At 41.5% G+C, this 25,721-nt stretch overlaps 1 protein-coding gene across 1 annotated transcript in view; it reads right to left on the bottom strand.

Annotated features, from left to right (window-relative positions):
- C7H1orf141 (chromosome 7 C1orf141 homolog) overlaps positions 1 to 25,721 on the bottom strand; it is a gene marked incomplete at its 5' end in the record, with an annotated part of 58,252 nt that overhangs the window by 24,471 nt on the left and 8,060 nt on the right. Inside the window, one exon of the mRNA XM_089299395.1 lies at positions 19,519 to 19,676. Coding sequence (XP_089155521.1) covers positions 19,519 to 19,676 — 158 coding nt within the window. The remainder of the gene's footprint in view (positions 1 to 19,518; positions 19,677 to 25,721) is intronic.

Below are 25,721 nucleotides of genomic sequence, written 5' to 3'. Positions count from 1 at the left end.
ACTGTTTCTACGTCGAAGAACTGCCACCGAATGTCCCTTCAGGCTTCTCAGTGCCGAGCCGCTGTCACCTTCACTTCCACGGGGAGCAGCGTAGCCCAGCTGTTCGGTGTAGGGAAAGGACCACCTAAGGATCTTGGCACTTTCCCTGTCATCTGCCTGTAATATTCTCCCCGAGGTGCTGATATGCTTACTCATACACTTTTTAAACCTTTGCTACTTTCTACTTCTTCAAAAAGGCCTTAAATCCTCCTTCCCATCTAAAATAGGAATCCCTGGGTACCTTAATTTTACTATATTTTTATTAATAGCATTTATCACAAGCAGATTTGTATTATACATTCATTTGTTCACTTGGTTTATTTTCTATCTTCCCTTTATCCAAAGTGTAACTCTGAGGACATAATCTGTGTCTGTTTTTCAAAAAATATATATTTATTTGTGCACAAAGACAGAGAGAGTGAGAGAGAGAGAGAGGATTTTCCATCCCCCAAATTTTTTTAAAACTTTTATTTAATGAATATAAATTTCCAAAGTACAGAATATAGATTACAATGGCTTCCCCCCCATAATGTCCCTCCCACCCGCAACCCTCCCCTTTCCCACTCCCTCTCCCCTTCCATTCACATCAAGATTCATTTTCAATTCTCTTTATATACAGAAGATCAGTTTAGCCTACATTAAGTAAAGATTTCAACAGTTTGCTCCCACACAGAAACATAAAGTGAAAAATACTGTTTGAGTACTAGTTATAGCATTAAATCACAATGTATAGCACACTAAGGCCAAAGATCCTACATGAGGAGTAAGTGCACAGTGACTTCTGTTGTTGACTTAACAGATTGACACTCTTGTTTATGGCATCAGTAATCACCCTAGGCTCTTGTCATGAGCTGCCAAGGCTATGGAAGCCCCCTGAGTTCACTGACTCTGATCATATTTAGACAAGGCCATGGTCAAAGTGGAAGTTCTCTCCTCCCTTCAGAGAAAGGTACCTCCTTCTTTGATGACCTGTTCTTTCCACTGGGATCTCACTCGTGGAGATCTTTCATTTAGTTTTTTTTTTTTTCCAGAGTGTCTTGGCTTTTCATGCCTGAAATACTCTCATGGGCATTTCAGCTGGATCCGCATGCCTTAAGGGCTGATTATGAGGCCAGAGTGCTGTTTAGGATATTTGCCATTCTATGGGTCTGCTGTGTATCTCACTTCCCATGTTGGATCTTTCTCTCCTTTTTTTATTCTATCAGCTAGTATTTGCAGACACTATTCTTGTTTATGTGATCCCTTTGGTTCTTAGTCCTATCATTACGATCAACTGTGAACAGAAATTGATCACTGGGACTAGTGAGATGGCATTGGTACATGCCACCTCGATGGGATTGAATTCGAATCCCCTGGTATGTTTCTAACTCTACTGTTTGGGGCAAGTCAGCTTGAGCATGTCCCAAATTGCACATCTCTTTCCTCTCTTATTCCCACTCTTATGTTTAACAGTGATCACTTTTCAGTTAAGTTTCAGCACTTAAGAAGAATTGTGTATTGATTACAGTATTCAACCAAAAGTATTAAGTAGAACAAACAAAAAAAATACTAAGAGGGATAACATCAACAGTCAGGGTGAGGGCTGATCAAGTCACCATTTCTCATAGTGTTCATTTCACTTTAACAGGTTTCCTTTTTGGTGCTCAGTTAGTTGTCACCTATCAAGGAGAACAAGTGGTATTTGTCCCTTTGGGATTGGGTTATTTCACTCAACATAATGTTTTCCAAATTCCTAACAGGGATCACTTTTCAGTTAAAATTTAAGTACCTAAGAATAATTGTGTGTTAATTGCAGAGTTCAACCAATGGTACTAGAACAAAAAAAAAATACTAAAATGGATAAAGTATTACATTGTACATCAACAGTCAGGACAAGAGCTGATCAAGTCACTGTTTCTCACAGTGTCCATTTCACTTCAACAGGTTTCCCCTTTGGTGCTCAGTTAGTTGTCGCCAATCAGGGAGAACATATGATATTTGTCCCTTTGGGACTGGCTTAATTCACTCAGCATGATGTTTTCCAAATTCCTCCATCTTGTTTCAAATGACTGGGTTTCGTTGTTTTTGACTGCTGTATAGTATTCTATAGAGTACATGTCCGATAATTTCTTTATCCAGTCTACTGTTGATGGGCATTTGGGTTGGTTCCAGGTCTTAGGTATTGTGAATTGAGCTGCAATAACATTAATGTGCAGACAGCTTTTTTGTTTGCCAATTTAATTTCCTTTGGGTAAATTCCAAGGAGTGGTATGGCTGGGTTGTATGATAGGGTTATATTCAGGTTTCTGAGGAATCTCCAGACTGACTTCCATAGTGGCTTAACCAGTTTGCATTCCCACCAACAGTGGGTTAGTGTCCCTTTTTCCCCACATCCTCTCCAGCATCTATTGTTGGTAGATTTTTGAATGTGAGCCATTCTAACTGGGGTGAGGTGGAACCTCATTGTGGTTTTGATTTGCATTTCCCTGATTGCTAGTGATCTTGAACATTTTTTCATGTGTCTGTTGGCCATTTGGATTTCCTCTTTTGAAAAATGTCTATTGAGGTCCTTGGCCCATCTCTTAAGTGGGTTGCTTGTTTTGATCTTGTGGAGTTTCTTGATTTCTTTGTAGATTCTGGTTATTAACCCTTTATCTGTTGCATAGTTTGCAAATATATTTTCCCATTCTGTCGGTTGTCTCTTCACTTTCCTGACTGTTTCTTTTGCAGTACAGAAACTTCTCAATTTGATGCAATCCCAAATGTTAATTTTGGCTTTGACTGCCTGTGCTTCTGGGGTGTTTTCCAAGAAGTCATTGCCGGTACCTATATCTTGCATGGTTTTTCCAATGCTCTCTAATAATTTGATGGTGTCAGGTCGTAGATTTAAGTCTTTAATCCATGTTGAGTGGGTTTTTGTGTAAGGTGAAAGGTGGGGGTCTTGCTTCATGATTCTGCACGTGGAAATCCAATTTTCCCAGCACCATTTATTGAATAAACTGTCCTTACTCCAGGGATTGGTTTTGGATCCTTGATCAAATATGAGTTGGCTGTAGATGTTTGAATTGATTTCTGGTGTTTCAATTCTGTTCCATTGGTCTATCCATCTGCATCCCCCAATGTTTCAATGATGGACCACATATACAATGGTGGTCCCATGAGATTATGCTGTGTAGTTACATCACAGCCACCTTAGTCTGAGCAGATATACTCTATGGTTGCACAATAAGAAAAATCACCTAATGATATTCTTTCTCAAAATAAATCTTGTCATTTAGTGATGTATGATTGTAATCTTAAAATTTCTGAGTTTCTGGTTTATTCCTTTGGATTGTTCAGCAATTAATTTAATCTTGATAAAATAATCTCTGTTCCCTTCAAAAATATTTTATTTTATGTGCTTATTTAGTATTGTTGGGAAGCATTTCTAGAATAATGTGCTATACTGGTGAGAATGGGCATTGTTCTATTTCTGTCTTAACAGGAATTGGTCAAGGGCTCCACCCTAAGGATAATGATGGCTGTACAGTGCCATTACAGCCTGATAAAACCACCCTAAGTGAAAGCATTACAAGTCAAAAATGCATTTACTGGGGTGAATGCTGCTTCTCAGTGAATTAAACCTGTGCCCTGTAGCGCCAGCATCCCATACAGGCACCAGTTCCAGTACTGCCTGCTCTACTTCTAATCCAGCTCCCAGCTAATGCACCTGGGAAAGCAGCAGAGGATAACCCAAGTACTTGGGCCCCTGCACTCACATTGGGAGACTTGAAAGAAGCTCCTGGTTCCTGGCTTTGGCCAGGCCCAGCCCTGGCTCTTGCAGCCATTTGTGGGGTGAATCAGCAGATCGAGGATTGATCTCTGTCTCTCCTTCTCTCTCTCTCCATAATTCTGCCTTTCAAATAAATAAATATATCTTTTTAAAAATGCATTTAATATGGCTAAATTACTAAACATCATAGCTTAGCCTAGTCAAGCATCATGAAAAAATATTGTACTGCTTTTGCTAGCTTGGGAAAAAAGCAAAATTCAAAAAACTACATTTTCCACTTAATATGCATTGCTTTTGCACCATCTTAAACTCAAAAGTTCTCAAGTTGAACCACTGTAAGTCAAGGACCATCTGTATAGCCTTTCTAAGGAGGTAATATTTTGTTCTTATCTTACCATTTTTCCCATACATTTGCAGAGTGCATGGAGATATTCCGATGTGAATTTCCTTATGGTGAACCAAAAAGCATAGGCTTTGAAGTGGGATCTTTGCATCTTGACTTTGACTATGTGAACTTCTACAGTATATTGACTTCTCTGAAAGCCAGTTTCTCATATGCCAAGTAAGGGTGGTATCTACCACTAGGGATGGTTTTAAGAACTTTTAAAATAAAATTTAGAAATTGTCCTGCAAAATGTCTGGGACATACTAAATGGTCAGTAAAGATAATTTTCTGAAATTTACTTCACTTAGTCATAATAGAGTAGTACTAATTTAACATAATGTTAGATCGAATTTTTAAAGTTCTTATTTATTTGTTTATTCATTGGAAAGGTAAATTGAGAGAGAGAGAGGAGGAGAGACAGAGAGATATCTTCCATCTGCTGGCTCATTCCTCTAAATTCCCTTAAGCAGCTGGGGCTAGGCGAAGCAAAAGCCAGGGGCCAAGAATTCCATTAAGATCTCCCATATGGGTGGCAGGAACTCAAGTACTTGGGCCTTGGGCCATCATTTGCTGCCCCCCAAGTGCATTAGCAGGAAGCCAGACCAGAAGTGGAAGTGAGCCTGTATCCTAGGCTCTACAATATAGGATGCGGGTGTCTTGAGCTATAGCTTAACCTACTGTACCACAATAGCTGCCTCTCCATGTTTTTAAGTGGTATTTATCCTGTTGCCTTAAAATTGGTGACTAGTGACTGTTTTACTTCACAGCTGAGTAAAAAGAAACAGCCAGTACCCCATGTTCTACAAAGATCCACCAATATTTGGGGCTATACATTCTCTTATGCCTCCAAATAACAGGAAATCATGGTGAAAGAAAAAAGAAAAATGTCAGTATTATAAGCAATTTACCTAATTACAGTCATATGTAGTTATTTACTCTCTTTTCAATAAGGATGGGGACAGGGCTGCTTCCTCCACAAAGTTAAAGAAGGAATTTCCAAAGAATATTTTATAAAGACTAGTGCTAGCAAGGGGTGGGCTTTGGTACAGCAGTTAAGATGCACTTGGGACTTCCACATCCCATATTAGAGTGCCCGGTGTGAGTCTCAACCCCTGCATTTCCGATCCAACCTCCTACTAATATATATTCTGGAAAGGCAGAAGATGATGAAGTACTTGTATTCCAGCTACCCACATGAAAGACCCAGAAGGAGTCCCTGACCTGGTCAAGCCCTAACTATTGCAGACATTTGGGAGTGAACCAGTGGATGGAGGATTCTCTCTCTCTCTCTGGCTGTCTATTGCTGCCTCTATGCCTTTGAAATAAAATGAAAATAAATAAATCAAAACTATTCTAAAATACTAGTGCCAGCAAAATAAGGAGACTGACAGCTCATTCCTCAGTTGCACATATGTTAGATGGTACATGTGCTAATGTGCTCCATGTCCAGCTATCTGAAAAGAAGTTTGGCAGCAGTGAGGGTACAAGCAGAGCACAATGCAGCCCACTGTTTGGTATGACAAAGATGTTGGAGTTTCTGGAGGTGGATGGAGGGAGGTAAAGACTTAATGCCTGTATTCCTTTCACAAAACTCACATATTTACCCAGGATCTAGAGGTGAAACATTTAGTGGGTAATTAGGTAATACAGGTATAGCCCCTGAATGGGACCGTACCCTTATGAGAAGGGTCAAGTGAGAGATAAACTAGCTCACTGCTAATTCCTTTTGCCAAAGACAGCTAGCCTGACAGTCAGCAATCTGGGTGGTGTAGTGGAAAAATGACCCAAACCTGATTACTGACTCAATATCCATTTGACCCCTCTATTACTTCGCTTTGAATTTTATAAACAATGGCATAGACTAGGTGGCTGACAGGAATTCATTCCTCATACTCCAAGACGCAGGAAGTCTAAGATGAAAGCACTGAAAGATAGTGTATGGTGGGAGCATTCTTCCTGGTTTGCAGACAGAGCTACCTTCTTGTATTGTCACAAGGCAGAATGGGAGAGAAGGGAGGAGAGGGGAGGGGAGGGGAGGGGAGGGGAGGGGAGGGGAGGGAAGGGAACCTCTGTCTGCAGGTTCACTCCACAAAGTAAACATAATAGCCAGATCTGTGCTGGGCTGAAGCCAAGAGCCAGGAACTCCATCTTGTTCTCCCACAGAGTGGCGATGTCCCAATCAGTAGAATCATACTCTATTGCCTTCCCAGGCACACTGGCAGGAAGCCAGGCTGTAAGCAGAAGATCCAGGATTCGAACTGGCCAACCAGATATAGCATGCCAACAACTCAAGAAGCATCTTAAACTGCCACGCCACAATGCCGGCTCCCTCAACTTTCTCTTTTTTAAAGATTCATTTGAAAGTCAAAGTTACAGAGAAAGAGAGAGAAACAGAGGAAAGAGAGAGATCTTACATCCACTGGTTCATTCTCTAAGTGACTGCAACAACCAGCACTGAGCCAGGTTGAAGCCAGGAGCTAGGAGATTTACTGGGTCACCCACATGGGTGTCAGGGGCCCAAGCACTTGGGCCATCCTCTGCTGCCTTTCCCAGGCCATTATCAAGGAGCTAGACCAGAAGTGGAGCAGCCAGAACACAAATTGGCACCCATATGAGATGCCAGCAGCACAAGCAGTGACTCCACATGCTAAGCCATGATGCCAGCTCCTCAAGTTTTTAAAATCTGGGCAAAGAACAACTCTAGCCCAGATTTGTAGTGTTAGACAATTTCTGTTGTGGAAATTCTAACATGGTCAATTTCAAGCTACTAATGTGACATCACTGAATGTGGAATTGAGTGCAGTAGCATACTAGAATACTTATTCACCATATAGTATGGCATTGCAATTTTAGTTTACATAATTTAGTTGTAATAGTGGATATTCAATAATCATCTCACCAAAGTGTTGAGAATTCAACAACCAGCTAACGAATTGGCAGGAGCTGACTTTAGCAAACCACTGTTCCCATACATGAGATAAAAGAGATCAGAAGAGGAGAGGAGAGAGGAGGAGGTGTCCTAGAGGAAGGTCAAAGCTACCCAACAGTCATAGGTAGAGAGACAGGAAAATAAAATGGTTGGCCTTGCCCTCTTTCCATTTCAGCTTCTTCAGTGTTGCTAGACTGTCTTGTATGGGGAAGGCAAAAACCTCAATTATAATTTGGGATAAAAATACTGAGTTTCACTGACTCTTAATAACCTAAGTTATAAGGGTGAATTAAATTAGAGAAATTGCTTTACATTTGTATGTCCTTGAATCAAGCATAGGGAATAAGAGCTAAACTAGTATTGTAGATTTCTGAAATTCTGTATTTTTAAATTGTGTTTTAAATTGTGTCAGACTTTGGGATCAAAGCTGTGTTTTTAACAAAGAATGGAGAACTGTTCCATCTTTGTCTATTCTCAGAGACCATTTATATGGTTCTTTGAAACTTTACAGAAACTCACCCTTGACACAACTTAAAAGTGGTGCTTTTGTGAAAGAGATCTTTGACTATTTTCTCAAAATTTTCCAGTTCCTGATCCATTTCTCTTTTTTTTATTGCTAAGATTATTTTCTCCATTTATATTTTCCTAAAAGATCATCGGTTATTACACCCACATTGCAAAGCAGTGTAAGTATACAAAGGGACTTCAAAAAGTTTGTGGAAAATGGAATGAAAAGTAAAAATACAAACTTTATTTCTCAACATACTTTCCACAAATGCAAGACACTCTGTAATCAATCATACAAGTCATTTAATCCATTCCTAAAGAACTGGGGATTCTGGAAATTCAAGTATGTGAATGTCATCTTTTTTACATTACTAACTGAAGAAGAATGGCTGCTCTTTAAAGATAGCTTGAAGTTAAAAACAAAAATCAAAAGGAGCCAAATCAGGACTGTAAGGTTAATGTCCAATTTACAATCAAAACTTGCAAAGTTGCCATGGTTGGATAACGGGAATTAGCAGGGGCTTTGTTGTGGTGGAAAAGGACTCCCTGGGAAAGCTTCCCTCGTGTTTTCCTGCTAAAGCTTTGGCTAAACTCTCAAAAACTCACAGTAAGCAGATGTTTTCATTCTTTGGCTATCCTGAAAGCTGGTAAGCAAAATGCCTTGAGCATCCCACAGAAGTGCTGCCATGACCCAATTTGCTTTTTGGTGAGTCTGCTTTTGATGTTACTCAACTGCCTCCACCTCATGGTGGCCATTGCTCTTACTGTGCTTCGTCTTCAGAATCCTGCTGGTAAAGCCATGTTTCATCTCCCATCACAATTCTTCAAAGAAATGCTTCAAGATCTTGGTCCCACTTGTTTAAAATTTCCACTGAAAACTCTACTGTTGTCTATAACAGATCTAGGTGCAACATTTTGGGTATCCATTGAACAGAAAGATTGTCCAACTGTAACTTTGCAGTAGGCACTGTGGAAGCCTAACCACTTGAGATGTCTTTGGGGTTGGATGTTTTTCTGTTGTCAGTCATCAGTCCTCATCAATTACAGCCTGGAAAAGGTGAAATGTGACATGGATGGGCAGCTGCTGAAGGTTTCATTATCAACATCATCTCATCCCTTTTTAAAATGAATTATCAATTTTTTAGAATATTTTATTCATTTCATTGAGAGGTAGAGTTAAAGACAGCGAGAGGGAGACAGAGAGGAAGGTCTTCCATTGCTGCTTCACTTCCCAAATGGTTGCAACGGCCAGAGCTGGGCTGCTTTGAAGCTGGGAGCCAAGTGCTTCTTCCAAGTATCCCACATAGGCACAGAGGCCCAAGTGCTTGGGCCATCTTCTACTGCTTTCCCAGAGAGCCGGCTCGGAAGAGGAGCAGCCAGGACTAGAACCAGCATCCCTATGGGAGGCTGGCATCGTAGGCAGTGGATGAACCTACTGTGCCACAGTGCTGGCCCCTGAATTATCAATTTTTTAAAGATTTGTTTACTTGAAAGGCCAGAGTTACAGAGAAAGAGAGAGAAAGAGAATAAGACAGAGAGAGATCTTCCATCCACTGATTTCACACACCAAATGGCTGCAACGGCCATAGCCAAGCCAGGCCAAAGTCAGGAGCCAACAGCCAAAAGCTTTTTCCAGTCTCCCATGTTGGTGGCAGGGTCCCAGGAACTTCGGACATCTTCCACTGCTTTCCCAGGCACATTAGCAGAAAGCGGGATCAGAAGTGGAGCAGCAGGGTCTCGAACTGGCACCCATATGGAATGCCGAGACTGTAAGCCGTGGCTTAACTCACTGTGCCACAGCACCATCCCCAGTTATCAATTGCCATAACATTTTCATTAAGTATCAGTGATTCCATCATTCTACCCTCCAAGCTTCACCATAAATTTGATGCTCTCCTTCTTCAATCTTACCAGATTCCTATTGCTCTGATAGGCTCTCCTCAAACTGATGGGTTTTTTTTCTTTTTTAGTATCTCAAGCCAGATTAGGTATGTTATTAATAAATTGGTATGAATTCATTTTGGTGCAAAAAAATTTTTGAAATTCATGCATAGTTTCTTCAATGTATTTTCCAGGAATTTTTAAAGATCCTACGTACAGGGGCCGGCATGGTGGCGTAGCGGGTAAGGCCACTGCTTGCAGTGCCAGCATCCCATATGGGTGCTGGTTCAAGTTCCGGCTGCTCCACATCCGATCCAGCTCTCTGCTATGGCCTAGGAAAGCAGTAGAGGAGGCCCAAGTCCTTGGGCCTCTGCACCCATGTGGGAGACCCGGAAGTAGCTCCTGGCTCCTGGCTTCAGATCGGCACATCTCCAGCCATTGTAGCAATCTGGGGAGTGAACCAGTGGATGGAAGACCTCTCTCTCTCTCTCTCTCTCTCTCTCTCTCTCTCTCTCTCCCTCTCTGTCTCTCCTTCTCTGTGTAACTTTTTCAAGTGAAATAAATAAATCTTTTTAAAAAAAGATCCTATGTATAAAGTATTCCTTTATAATGTTTCATTTTTTTCTATGTTCATGGGTATGGTTCCTTCCACACTGTCAATATGGTGCTATTATATTGTCATTTTGTTCTTTTTCATTTCTCAAATTATCATAATTTTAACATTCATTCAAGGGGTACTAGACATGCTAACTTTCCCAAATGCCTTAAAATTTCTTTGTACTTAAAAGAAGAAAGCCAAAGTTTGCAGGACTTCTGGGAGATGACAGCTTTTCTTTGATCCTTAAATGCGTATTTAACATGATTTACAATCAATATATTGAACTAAGGACTAAGTGCTATATATTCGGCTTATAATATTAATTATACATATAGCTTGTCCTTAACTGATCTTGACTTTCTTTTCTAGTTTATATGAGCACACACTGATTTAAAAATGTTTTTTCATTAAAATAAATTTGTCTTTTAATTCCACTTTCCACCAACTTTTTGAAGTACCTTATAGTCCTTTGTCATGTTTTTTATTGTATTATATGGATCAATTTTGTCAACTTACCTAACATACTAATATGACTAAATTATAAATCCTGCTATCTAGAAGCGAGTAGAGTTACAGGATAGATAAAACAGATATATAAATAGTTTCCTTCTAGGTTGATAGGGGCATAGATAAAGACATTGTACTACTTAATCAGGATTGGTCCACCAGTATTTTTACTGCTCACTTTTCCTATCTGCGGTTTCACTCCCCAAGTGGCTGCAGTGGCCATGGCTGGGCCAAACTGAAGCCAGGAGGCAGGAAGCAGAGGCCAGGAGCTTCTTCTGGATCTCCCATGTGGGTGTAGGAGCCCAGGGATTTGGGCCAACATCTGCTACTTTCACATTCACATTAGTAGGGAGCTAGATCAAGAGTGGAGCAGGTGGGACTTGAACCAGCACCCTATACGGGATGCCGGTATCTCAGGCAGTGGTTTATCCCACTACAGCACAACACCAGTGTGTGTTGATCCTACTTATAAACTAACACATTATCATAATGTTGGGAGAAGACTTGAAACACCTGATCAAAGACAATAACTATTTATTATCAATAGTAGGAGCAATCACATTACACACCAGTTCCCTGAACGCCAGTCACACAGAGTAACAGAGGGCCAGCTGACACTCGCGCGGATAGGTCGTCACAGGAATGGAACACTGAGTTTAGGGCATCTAAATTTCTATAATATACAATGTGTACATCTGCTGTTAGTCCAAAGGATAGATATCTTTCTACCTTTTGAGGTTGTTCACTACACAAACATCCTTACAAAGTCAGTCTTACAATGCTTCTGTACACAGTAATACAGAAATGCAAGAGATACATGGAGAGTTGTTTCCGAACAAAAGGAGGGAAGTAGGAAAAGGAATCGTAGGGATAAGAGCCTAGAAATAGGAATTGTATTCCTAGCATTAGATTCTCATAGAAGTTAGGGACCAGAACCTGGAATTATTAATTTGGTGGGATAATGCCCCAGTGTAAGATTAAATCTGTCTTTCATCGACTTCCTGCATTTTGCATTAAAAACAAACATCTATCTTTTCTTCCCTTCCTTCCTTTCCTTCCTTCCTTCCTTCCTTCCTTCCTTCCTTCCTTCCTTCCTTCCTTCCTTCCTTCCTTCCTTCTTTCATTTTTTCCTTCCTCTTATATTTAGAAAAATTCCCTGTGAAAGTATATCGGTCTTAGCTGAGTTAAGGGGAACATAGACAAAGGCTTTGAATTTGAGTTGCGTGAGCTGGAATTACAGGAAGTCTGCTGCACATAAGTGGGAAGAGCCACGGACATGGCACTGGATACAAAGGAAGAAGACCCAAGGGAAGGTACAGCTCAGATAGCAGCATGGGGTCATTCTAAAAGCTGCTCCTTCCAAGCTGGAAATTCTTGTGGGTTACTTCCCAAGTAACATTGTTTTGTTTTCACAATACAGCCACTTTGAGATGGAAACACAGACTTTGATTTTGGCATCATGGGATAATTTAAGATACATTTTTCTGTAATAAAGATACTCATTTGTATATTTATTGGGATCTTTATTTTGTTTAATTTTTTAAAATGTTTATTTATTTAAGAGATTCACAGAGATACTTCTCAAATGCCTGCAGCCACTGGGCTGAAGCTAGAAGCCAAGAAATGAAAACTCAATCCAAGCCTCACGTATGAGTGGCAAGACTCCAACTGCTTGAGCCATCACCACTCCCTCCTAGGGGTGTGCATTAGCGGGAAACTGGAATCCAGAGTCAGAATCAGGTATTGAACCCAGGTACTCCTCCATGGGACATGGCTGTCAACTGTTAAGGTGCATGTCCAGCCAATTCATTAAAAAAATTTTATTGAACACAGTTGTAGGAGACACCAAGATGACAGAACAGGAAGGGAGTTGATTGCTCTAGTCTAGGGGAGAATAGTTTAAAAAAACCTGGAGAAAGTCCAATCTCAGGGAAGAATTAGGGATAAAACAGCCGAGGAAAATCCATGCAAATTTGAGGAGTGCTGTGGATGTAAGTGGAGGGTGTGGATGCGCACAACTCAGGACCCCAGCCACCGAGAGCCTCAGCACCAGCTTTGGAGACTGAGGTGAGACCAGACTGCAGCAGCCCAAGCCACTGGTGATAAATTTATGGAAAGAAACTGATGTGAGTACGGCTTGGAGACCTGTGGGGGAAAAGCAGGGCACGTTCCCCTCTCCCTGATCACCTGGCACTAGCATCCTGTAACTAGCCAGGAGAGAGTGGGTGCCAATTTGGATATACATAACAGCTGTGCCAGCTCATGTCCATGTGCCCAGCAACCAGCAGAGTGGAGACGCCGGAGTCGAGCTGAGAGAATTGACAGGGTGCTGAGTGCTCATGACTGTGGGAGCCTTGTGTGCTGGGACTGTGAAAACACGGTGGCTGAGGGCACAGAGGGTGGCTGGGTCTTTGGGTAGTTACTGCAAGTGGCTCCACATGCTTGGGGCTCCCTGATTCCCTGATGAGGGTCATTGCTGTGGGACCCATGCTCAAAATGAGGACTACACATATCCTTTGTGTGGTTCTTGGTGAGAATGAATATTATACCCACTGGGGCTAGTGGCCAGGCATTGGTCTCCTCAGAGGAGAGGAGTTGAGTGTGAGACTATGCCAACAGAGCAGATTAACCCTCCCCTCTGATAAAGAGAGAGAGAGAGAGAGAGAGAGAGAGAGATTTACCACGCCCAATTTGGGTGTCACCTTGGACACTCCCCTCACCCTGGTGCCCTGAACAGAGCTCCCTGGCCACACCCAGCACACACCTCAGGGTATTAACTGAAAGAGCAGACACTCTACTAATCCACAGACGCATAGTCCAAAGATAAAACCCATTACTGGGGAAAAAAAAACACAATAACACTTGTCTCCACAAATGTCCAAAAATAAACACAATAACTCAAAAAACAAGAATAAGGAAGACAACATGATGCCCCCAAAGGAACACAACAACACTCCAATACTAGACTGTGAAAATGAAGAGATTGAAGAAATGTTAGAAATAGAATTCAAAAAATTGTAGGATTACTTAAAAGTAATCAGAAGCAAACACACAAATTAAAGAAATACATACATAACATGAACGAACATTTTTCTCATGAAATTCAGATTTAAAAGAGAAATCAAAACAAATATTTGAAATGAAGAATTCGATAGATCAAATTGAATTCAGTAGAGAGTGGAGAGTCTTAACAACAGACTTGGTGAGGCAGAAGAACGAATATCCGAGTTAGAAGACAAATCTCTGGAAATTTTGCAGTCAGACCAAAAAAGAAAAAGAAGAAATTAGATAGTGTTAGAGATTTATAGGATACCATCAAACAACCCAACAGATGGGTTCTAAGCATTCCTGAAGGCCTGGAAAGAGGAAATGGATTAGAAGGCCTTTTTAGTGAAATAATTACAGAAAACTTCCCTAATGTGGAGAAAGAAAGGGACGTCCAAATACAGGAAGCACATAGACCTCCTAATAGACATGACCAGAAACATCCTCACCATGACACATTGCAGTCAAACTCTCCACAGTAAAACATAAGAAAAGATTCTAAAATGTGCATGAGAAAAATGCGAGGTTATTTCAGAGGATCTCCAGTTAGACTCACAGCTGACTTCTCATCAGAAACCCTCCAGGCCAGAAGGGAATGGAGAGATATAGTCCAAGTTTTAAAGGAAAAAAAAAAAACTGTCAACCCAGAATACTGTACCCTGCAAAGCTCTCATTTATGAATGAAGGTGAATTAAACACCTTCCATAACAAACAAATTGAAAGAATTTGTCACCACTTGTCTAGCCTTACAAAAGATGCTTAACAATGTGCTATACACAGAAACATGGTCATCACTATGAAAGGTGAAGGCCGAAGATCTCCCAGGAAAATTAGAAAGAAAATCCAAAGTAAATAACAGGAACATTTATGGAAAAATGGCATGGAAATTGAACTTACTCTGGTCTTTTTTTTTTTGTAGCCCTCATAATTTTAAACTACATATTTCCTTTGCTACTGAATGGTATTTCTGAAGTCCAATTCTGAGTATGCACTTCCTTATTTCAACTCCTCAGATGCTCCTCCCTTCTCAGGAGATTGTCCACAGTTCTTTAATTGGCTGAGAAGACCTTCGCTGACCTGACTTTGTGTGCCTTTTCAGCCTCACTTCTTAACAATTACTCTCCAGTCTTATCCCTTAGCATGTTCAAGTCTACTAACACTGAGCCACTTGTGGTTCGCTCACCGATTTCCAGCTTCCTTTTGTATCTGGCTGGTCCTTTGTCAAAATTACTGCTTTGACCTGAAACATATTTCTCCCTTTCCAATCCTGCTTCTCCTTCACTAATTCTCTGGGTTTCACTGAGGTTCTGCCTCCTCTACGAAGCTTTTGCTGGCCCTCAAGAGAGAAATCTTTCTATAGCAACTAGTTTCTGTTCACTTATCTAGATCTCCTATTGAATGTTAATGGATAAGTGTATTTCACCACTGCTGTGGTATCCTCAGAGTACAGCAGCCTTTCAATAAATACTTGTAGAATAAAAGAAACTCATTATACTATAAAATAAATAAAAGTTTATATCAGAGCTGTTGTTAATTGAAGAAATCCTCAAAGATTTCTTACTCAAATTTGGTTAGCAGTCCCAGAAACAACAAAAAAATTTGTTCCAGAATGAGAATTACTCAAGTCTGAGTGAAATCTAATACTATATTAAATAGCAATCTAGGATCCACTTCTGGAAACACAAGTGGGTGGTTTGGCCAAGCAATCCCCTTGAGAACAACTAGAAAATCCAGGAGAGGGGGAAATAAAGGATTAAAAACATTTGCTTGGGGTTAGGCGCTGTGCCATAGTGGGTAAAGCTGCTGCCTGCCATGCCAGCATCCCATATAGTTCAAGACTTGGCTGTTCCAATTCCAATCCAGCTCTCTGCTATGGCCTGAGAAAGCAGTAGAAGATGGCCCACATACTTGGACCCCCACACCCATGTAAGAGACATGGAAGGTCTTGGTTCCTGACTGACTGGCCCAGCTCCAGCTGTTGCGGCCATCTGAGGGAGTGAACCAGCGGATGGAAGACCTCTCTCTCTGCTTCTGTCGCTGCCTCTCTGTAACTCTGCCTTTCAAATAAATAAATCAATCTTTAAAACAACAACAACAACATTTTCTTGAAGACCTCTAAGAATTTGAAAAGCAATAATGACTTGAGGGGCCAAGAGCTGGGCAAAGAGGGAAACTCAGGCAAGTCTGGCACCTGGGGCTGTGTTTTGTCAATTCTAAAGTTGGCAGCAAAGAGACCAAGAGGTCGTGCAGTGCTTGTGACAAATATGTAGGGCTGTGGGAATAAAACTGGAGATCAGGCCCCACTGATGAGGAAGGACCTTAGAACACTCTTCAGACTTGGGTTGGGCCCCAAATATTTATAGTTTATAACCTAAATGAGAGAGTGCACGACAAATACACCAGCCCTCAAAAGAACTGAAGTTTAGTGTTTAAATTCAGTGTTAAATTAACTACTCTGACCTGGGAATGCTAATGCCTTAGCCTAGCCAAACATCTGGCTAAAACATTGTGTCAACGTCTGCACAATTGAAGAGAACAGAACATATGGAGCTTCAAATTATATTTATACTTTTATAATTGCATCTTCCAGTTCTCAATAAAAATAATCAGGCATATGAGAAGATAAGACCATGTGCTTTTAGATACATGAAAATAATGAAAAGCACAATGGAAATAAAAGGCAATAGAAACAGGTTCACAGGGGAAGTCATAAAATAGCAATGTTTGGGCACCAGTTTGTGTCCTAGTTGCTCCTTTTCCAATCCAGCTCTCTGCTAATGGTCTGGAAAAGCAGTAGAAGATGGCCCAAGTCCTTGGGTCCCTGCACCCATAAGGGAAATCGGGAAGAAGCTCCTGACTCCCGGCTTGGATTGGCCTACCTCTGGCCTTTGTAGCTATTTGGAGTGTGAACCAACAGATAGAAAAAAATCTCTATATATCTCTTCCTCTCTCTGTCTGTAACTCTACCTCCCCACTAAATAAATAAATATTTTTTAAAATAAAGTTATACTTAATATTCTCAGAGAATTAAACAGTAATTGAAAACAAGCTGTGTTTCTTAATTTTTGCATAGATTATTTGGGGTCTAATCTTTGTAATTTTGCAGGGAATTAACACATGGGTGGCAATTTTAAATAGTCTTACTTTATAGACAAAATTATACAGGATATGTTAACAACTATGAGTGTTATCAGGAACTCTGACTTTTGTAGAAATTGCTGCTACCTAAAGAATTTGCTTACTTTGAGAAATAACACACAGCTGTTATATGAGGAAACCTACTTGAAGACAGGCAGGCGGGAGACAGGAACAGTCTACATCACAAGACAGCCTCAGTAGTCTGCTGCTTAGGCTTACCTAAATATCCCTGATCTTCTTACTTTCTTTAGCCAAATTTTATTACCTTTGGCTGGAGGAAAACCCTAACTCTTGTGGAGATTCTTACACTTTTCTTTTTCTTTTTTTTTTTTAAAAAGATTTATTTATTTATTTGAAAGTCAGAGTTACACAGAGAAGGAGACGCAGAGAGAGGGAGAGAGGTCTTCTATCTGATGGTTCACTCCCCAGTTGGCCGCAACGGCCGGAACTGTGCTGATCAGAAGCCAGGAGCCAGGAGCCAGGAGCTTCTTCCGGGTCTCCCATGAGGGTGCAGGAGCCCAAGGACTTGGGCCATCTTCTACTGCTTTCCCAGGCCTTAGCAGAGAGCTGGATGGGAAGTAGAGCAGCCGGGTCTTGAACCGGCACCCATGTAGAATGCTGGTGCTTCAGGCCAGGGGTTTAACACGGTGTGCCTAAGCACCAGCCCAATACTTTTCTTTTTTCTTCTTCTCCTTCTCCCCCTCCCCCTGCCCCTCTCCCTCCCCCTTCTCTTCCTCCTTCTCCTCCTCCATCTTCTTCTTCTTTTGGCTGATTCTGCTCTCCTGGACACTGATCAAACAAATCTCCCTTGTCTTTGAATGCTGCAAGTATGTACCACTTTGTCGGTATAGTTCGCACACTTCCCAGTTAGCCAGGCTTACACTTGACTCAAAAGGAACATTACTCAGATGTTGATGGGTTTCACTGTCACTAATACAGAATCAAGGATGTCTTTACAAATTGTTTAGGAAATGATCTTTTCAGACAAAAAAGCAGTAACATAAACTATAAACCATTGCTCATTGCCTTTGAATATATCTAATGGGTCATTAGCCTTATACTATCCTGTTACATAGTACACCACACACACACACACACACACATATATATATATATATGTACATATGTGTATGTGGTTATATATTCTTCTTTTTCCTTCCCCATATTCTCAAATTTTTATTTTATGCCATTTTTCTGGGCATTAATATATTATATTTTAATATGGATAGTTCCATAAGTGATTTTGAAGCAAAGTAATTAAAACAAAGTAAGTAAGGTAAGAAATTTGTGATAAAGCTAACTTTTATAAACTATTAGTATTGACTTATGCTGGAAAAAACTCTTCTGCTAACTTGTGGCTCCCCATTGGAAACATGTTCTAGTATCTCAGTAAATCTCAGTAAATAATTGAAATATGAAGGAGTGATATTTCTTGCCACAGTCAGGATGCTTACAAGTAAATCAGGCATTAGCTACAATTTGGGAATAGCTGTTTTACTTCATCTTCAAATCGTTGTTCAGTACTCTTCCAGACACCTCCCCTTGGGTGCCTCACAGGCATATTTAACATAAACAAAATGAAATGAGATGAATCACAGCTCTTTCATTTTAATCCTCTCATCCACCTAATCTCCTCACAAGTCCTCTACCTAAGTACAAAATGTTACAATGCACCTTGGCAACAAGCCCGAGAGGTTACAGTCACTTCCTGTTGAAACAGGCAGTGAGGAGGGGCACAGGCTCTGACTGCAGGCCTCTAGGATTTTAACACAATCTCTGCTAATTCTTACTGTGTGACCTTGGACAAGTGCTTTAACTTCACTGAGACGGATTTTTTCATCTGCAAAATCTGCTTTACACAGTGGATTGTTAAATAGGATAAATGAAAGAACAGTATTTATACTACCAGCAATATCCAGTTGATTTTAAGTTCTATTGAGGGGCTGGTGCTGTGGCGCAGCGGGTTAACACCCTGGCCTGAAGCGCCGGCATCCCACATGGGTGCTGGTTCTAATCCCGGCTGATCCACTTCTGATCCATCTCTCTGCTATGGCCTCGGAAAGCAGTAGAGGACGGTCCAAAGAAGAAGCTCCTGGCTCCCGGTTTCTCGCTTCGTATCAGCTCAGCTCCAGCTGTGGTGGCCAACTGGGTAGTGAACCAGGGATGGAAGACCTCTCTCTCTCTCTCTCTCTGCTTCTCCTTCTCTCTATGTAACTCTGACCTTCAAATAAATAAATCTTTAAAAAAGTTTTATTGATTCTACATCTTAGTACTTGGGCTCTCTTCTATATTTCTTATGCCTGGAAAAATTCTCTGACATTAGAAATGTACTTACGGTAATGAATGACTGAGGTTGACCTGTTCAGGCCATCCCTTGTAAGGATGCAGAGAAACCACCTTATGTGGTCATTTTAGGCAGACATTTTCTTCAAATGTATTACTTTAAACCTAAAGTAAATCCTGACAATTATCTGGAGCAACATAATGGAGCTCAAGAAAAGAATTCTTTAAAAATTCAGCATTGCTATTACCATCTACACTGGCGAAATATTATGATGATAAATATTTTATAAACCAAGAATATCCACAACAGTGATTTAGTATCTTTTAACTCATACCCATTATAAAATACACCATATGACAAACCTCAATTTAAAATACTGTGCGTAATATCAGACAAAAATAAAGTAATGCTTTAAAACTTCAAACTGAAAATTGGAGGTAATTATGATAGTTACGTTTTTGTTTTTTTGATGTCACTCAACTTGTTTTTTCTGATCTTTGATAGTGCCTTAGCTTTGGTTGTAGCAAGAGCCTCTTCAAATTCCAGCCGAAAATCAAATGTCAGGGGTATGACCAAAACCTTTTTTCTTCCTTCACTCTGAAGCCGGTTTTTCTACAGCAAAGTCAAAGTAGGAAAAAAAAAAAAAAAGGAAGTGTGTTTGATGTAAGAAATCCCTCCTTGCCAGCACACACATGAATGCATGCACACCATGTTATACATCTATGTGCACATAACAGCAAAAAAATAGAAAACGAGGAGGCTAGTGCACTAAATTTTTAAAATTTTTTATGTCTTTGCACTATGTCCCAAATCACTCTTTTCCATCTACAATCTGAGCTGTTTCACTATATAGATGATGATAAGGCTTTGCTGTGGTTTAACAGGATATGGCTCTTAGGGCTCCAAAGTCATAAGTTTCTGGCACTAAGAAAGTGAAAACTTAATCCAGCTGTGCTGTCTAGGAGGTTAGCGGAGTTATAGGTCCATATATCACTGGGGGTGTGACCTCAGAAGACAGTTTTTGAGAGAGGGTGGCTTCTAAATCCAAGATGGGCCCAGCCATGCTGTCTGCTTTCAAGCTTGCCATGTGATCTTTCCTTCCCTCGTGTTCTGCCTTTGCCATCCTCTGGCCTCTGCCGGTGGCTGCCCACAATGATTGTGATCTTCAAAACCATGAGCCAAAATAAAGTTCTCTCCATCACAAGTAGCCTTTCTCCAGTATCAGTTATAGTGACCAAAAGCTGACTAATACAGAAAATTGCTAATGAGGAATGGAATCATTACTATAAGGATAGCTAAAATTGGGGAGGCAGCTACTAACTGGCAGACGTTGGAAGAGTTTGAAAGGCTGGACTAGGACAAGTCTAGAATGCTGAGTATTATGGGTGATTCTGGATAAGGCTCAGAAGAAAAGGAAATGAGGAACGAGCTGGAACAGCTTAGAAATTGGCTAAGTGGCTCTGACGGAATGTGGACAGGAATGCAGACAGTAAAGGCCATGCTGATAAAGTTTCAGATAAAATTAAGATCCTGGTGGGAATTGGACTAAAGTCCATCCCATTATACCATGGAAAATAACCTGTCTGTACTGTTTCCCTGGCCTCAGAGAGTTGAAGGCAGAACTTAAATATGAGGGACTGATTTATTTGACAATGGAGACTTCTAAAGAGCAAAACATTCAGGCGGGAGCATCGATAGTACTGGCCACTTCTCATCCACTGCACAGTGAGAATCAGAAGCAAAAAAGGACAGAGTAGAGATGGGCCAAGGACATCAGTAGACATTTTTCAAAAGAGGAAATCCAAATGGCCAGCAGGCACATGAAAAAATGTTCAAGTTCACTAGCAATTAGGGAAATGCAAATAAAAACCACAATGAGGTTTCACCTCACCCGGGTCAGAATGGCTCACATTCAGAAATCTACCAACAACAGACGCTGGCGAGGATGTGGGGAAAAAGAGACACTAACGCACTGTTGGTGAGAATACAAACTGGTAAAGCCACTGTGGAAGTCAGTCTTGAGATTCCTCAGAAACCTGAATATAACCCTACCATACAACCCAGCCATCCCACTCCTTGGAATTTACCCAAAGGAAACTAAATTGGCAAACAAACAAGCTGTCTGCACCTTAATGTTAATTGCAGCTCAATTCACAATAGCTAAGACCTGGAAACAACCCAAATGCCCATCAACAGTAGACTAGATAAAGAAATTATGGGACATGTACTCTATAGAATACTGTACAGCAGTCAAAAACAATGAAACCCGGTCATTTGCAACAAGATGGAGGAATCTGGAAAACATTATGCTGAGTGAATTAAGCCAGTCCCAAAGGGACAAATATCATATGTTCTCCCTGATCGGCGACAATTAACTGAGAACCAAAGGGGAAACCTGTTAAAGTGAAATGAATACTATGAGAAACGGTGACTTGATCAGCCCTTGCCCTGACTGTTGATGAACAACTTAATACATTACCCCTCTTAGTATTTTTTTTGTTTGTTCTACTTAATACTTTTGGTTGAAATCTGTAATCAATACACAGTTATTCTTAAGTGTTGAAACTTAACTGAAAAGTGATCCCTGTTAAATATAAGAGTGGGAATAAGAGAGGAAAGAGATGTACAATTTGGGACATGCTCAAGCTGACTTGCCCCAAACAGTAGAGTTAGAAACATACCAGGGGATTCCAATTCAATCCCATCAAGATGGCATGTACCAATGCCATCTCACTAGTCCCAGTGATCAATTTCTGTTCACAGTTGATCATAATGATAGGACTAAGAACCAAAGGGATCACATAAACAAGACTAGTGTCTGCAAATACTAACCTATAGAATAAAAAAGGGAGAGAACGATCCAACATGGGAAGTGAGATACACAGAAAACTCATAGAATGGCAGATTCCTAAACAGCACTCTGGCCTCAGAATCAGCCCTTAAGGCATTCGGATCCAGCTGAAAAGCCCATGAGAGTATTTCAGGCATGGAAAGCCAAGACACTCTGGAAAAAAAAATGACCTAAATGAAAGATCTCTGATAGTAAGATCCCAGTGGAAAGAATGGGTCATCAAAGAAGGAGGTACCTTTCTTTGAAGGGAGGAGAGAACTTCTACTTTGACTATGACCTTGTCTAAATAAGATTGTAGTTGGCGAACTCCAGAGGCTTCCATAGCCTTGGCAACTCATGACAAGAGCCTAGGGTGATGACTGATGCCATAAACAAGAGTGTCAATTTGTTAAGTCAACAACAGGAGTCACTGTGCACTTAACTCCTCATGTAGGATCTCTGTCCTTAATATGCTGTACATCGTGATTTAATGCTATAACTAGTATTCAAACAGTATTTATCCCTTTGTGTTTCTATGTGGGTGCAAACTGTTGAAATCTTTACTTAATATATACTAAATTGATCTTCTGTATATAAAGAGAATTGAAAATGAACCTTGATGTGAATGGAAGGGGAGAGGGAGCGGGAAAGGGGAGGGTTGCGGGTGGGAGGGAAGTTATGGAGGGGAAAGCCATTGTAATCCATAAGCTGTACTTTGGAAATTTATATTCACTAAATAAAAGTTAAAAAAAAAGTCACAGCCTGGCTAGGGAAGGAGCAAAGAAAAACCCAGTTTGGAACAGAAGAGTAGGGAAGGAAAATTTCTTTTATTTTTTTTAAGATTTATTTATTCAGTCATTCATTCATTTACTAGGCAGAGCCACAGAGAGGCAGAGAGAGAGAGAGGTCTTCCATCCATTGGTTCACTCCCCAAATGGCTGCAACAGCTGGAGCTGGGCCAATCCAAAGCAGGAGCTTCTTCCAGGTCTTCCAAGGGTGTAGGGGTCCAAGGGCTTGGGCCATATTCCACTGCTTTCCCAGGCCATAGCAGAGAGCTGAATAAAAAGAGGAGCAGCCAGGACTCAAACCAGTGCCCTAATGGGATGCCAGCACTACAGGCAGCAGCTTTACCTGCTATGCCACAATGCCTGCCCCAGGAAAATTTCTTGATAAAGGAATTTGTGCAGGCTTGAGAGGTTGGGGTTTGGCTTTGTGGCACAGCAGTTAAGCTGTCATTTGGGATGTCCACCTCCCATATCGGATTGCTGGTTCAAGTCCAGTTACTCTCTTCTGATCCAGCTCCCTGCTATTAAACCTGAGAAGCAGCAGATGATGGCTCAAGTACTTGGGTCCCTGCCAAGCACGTGGAAGATGCATATGGAGTTCCTGGATCTTGGCTTCAGTCTATCAGCCCCAGCTGTTGAGACCATCTGGGGAGGGAACTAGAGCACACAGAAGGTCTCCTCTCACTACCCTTTCACACACGCAGCCTTTCATATAAATAAAAAAATAAACTTTTTAAAACATTTGTGCAAGTAAAAGGGAGTAATTTGCTAATAACAAGACAATGTGAGATAGATTCCAAAGGCATCTCAGAAATCTTTTTTTAAAGATTTATTTATTTATTTGAAAGATAGCATTACAGCAAGAGAGAAGGTGACATATATATATATATATATAGAGAGAGAGAGAGAGAGAGAGAGAGAGAGGGAGAGAAAGAGAGAGAGAAACTTCGATCCACTGGTTCACTCCCTAAATGGGCACAACGTGCAGAGATGGGTAAAGCTGAAGCCAGGAGCCAGGGGATTCTTCCAGGTCTCCCACATGGGTGTAGAGCCCAGGATCTTGGGCCATCTTCCACTGCTTTCCCAGGCACATTAGTAAGGAGCTAGATTGCAAGAGGATCAGCCAGCACTGGAGCTGGCACTCATATGGGATAATGGCGCTGCAGGCCATAGCTTAACCTGCTGCGCCACAGTACAGAAACCCATCTAGCAAATCTTTAACTTTTCTTCTCCCATCATAGCCCAGAAGCCTGGGAAAGCAGACCCGCTTCCCAAGAGTGCCTCAGCATTCATTTCTCTGCATACAACTGACACAGCGCCATAGGACTGCAGCCGTAATTTAATCTGCCCAGGGATGCCTCATGCGGTGGCAAGCCTTGTTGGAGTCCACGTGATGCCGGTTTTGCAGAAATGCAGAATGCAAGAATTATGGAGCTATGACAGATTCCATTGAGATTAAAAAAACAAAAACCCTAGGGGACCAGGCAGGGTTATGTCTCAGGGTTGGAACACCTGCGTGCAACACCTGCATGGGGGCAATGCCTGGGGGAATCGGGAAGGAAGCTGCAGTGCAAACTTCAGCAGGGTACAGCGAACAGCAGTGCGAAGCATTCACGGGGCAAAGGGGCAAGCAGCATGCTGCACAGGCCTTGGAAAGCACAAACATCAACAAGCAGCCTCCCAGAGCAGCCGGGGGGGCAGAGAGCACCAGAGCGTGGGGGCAAGGAGACTCCACCTAGATTTCATAGACCGTGTGGACAGCTTGACTATGGACGCACACACCTGTAACAAGGGTGGAGCCACTGGAGAGCGCCTCCGCTGAAGCAATGCCAAGCAGAAGTGTGCAGCTGGCGCTGCCGTAGAGGCCCCAGCAGGGCAATGCCTAGTGAAGATTCAGCAAGCAGACTCCAGCTCGTGAGAGACCACCACGTGCTGGAACCAATGGAGCGTAGGGGTGGGGTTATCCACGCCCTTGGGATCTCACCCTCCACAATATGCCCGGGACGCTGGCCACTGGGGCTTAAGAATTTAATGCTTGCACTGCTAGGTTCTGGATTTTTTTGCTTTGGTCCAATTAATTCCCTCTACTTAGAATGGAAACGTGTCACCCTATCTACTCACCATTGTATCGTGGAAGTATGTAACGGATTTTTACAAGATCACTGTTGAAGTTTACCTTGAGTCTCAGAAGAGATTTGGGAATTTAGACTTTTGAATTAATGTTTGACTGAGTTAAAGCTATTGTGAATGGAATGAGTGTATGTTGTATGTGAGAATGACAAGTTTTGGGGAGGCAGAGGTGGGATGCTATGATTTCAATAGGTTTTGGCTCCCAAACTAGAGCAGGTGGTTAAATCCCAGTGTCATAATTTGATTCTACTAAAAGAGAATAAGCTTAATCCAATCATGAAGCCAAAGAAATAGGCCTAGTGGGAGGCCCTTAGTTCATTGTGGACATGCCCTGGGAAGGTAGTTCTCACAGGAGAATGGTCATAAGAGCCAAGTTTGGGGGCCAGCGCTGTGGCATAGTAGGTTATGCTGCCACCTGCAGTGCCTACATCCCATATGGGTGCCAGTTCATGTCCTGGTTGCTCTACTTCTGATCCATCTCCCTGCTAATGTGCCTGGGAAAGCAATAGAAGATGGCCCAAGTACTCGGGCCCCTGCACCCACATGGAAGAAGCTCCTGGCTCTAACTTCAGACAGGTCCAGCTCTGGCTGTTGCAGCCATTTGGGGAGTGAACCAACAGATGGAAGGTCTCTCTGCTTCTCCCTCTCTCTCTGTGTATGTGTAACTCTGCCTTTCAAATAAATAAATAAATCTTTAAAAAACAAAAGAGCTGAGTTGGACCTATCCGCTTGGCTTCCTGGCTGGCCATGTGATTTTGCCCCACACATGCTCCTCCACTGCCATCCCCTAGCCTCACCAGCTGCCGAGTGAATCAGTCGGGTATGCCCAATCTTGGTATGTGAACTTCTGAAATTATGATCCAGTATAAACCTCTTTCCTTCACAAGTAGTTTCTCTGTGGTATTTGTTGCA

The sequence above is a fragment of the Oryctolagus cuniculus genome, chromosome 7 (assembly GCF_051225735.1).
Source record: "Oryctolagus cuniculus isolate XC-2025 breed Fujian yellow rabbit chromosome 7, ASM5122573v1, whole genome shotgun sequence".
NCBI classification, from domain to species: domain Eukaryota; kingdom Metazoa; phylum Chordata; class Mammalia; order Lagomorpha; family Leporidae; genus Oryctolagus; species Oryctolagus cuniculus.
Note: the sequence above shows the minus strand (reverse complement) of the source record. Positions and strands in the feature narration are given on the sequence as shown.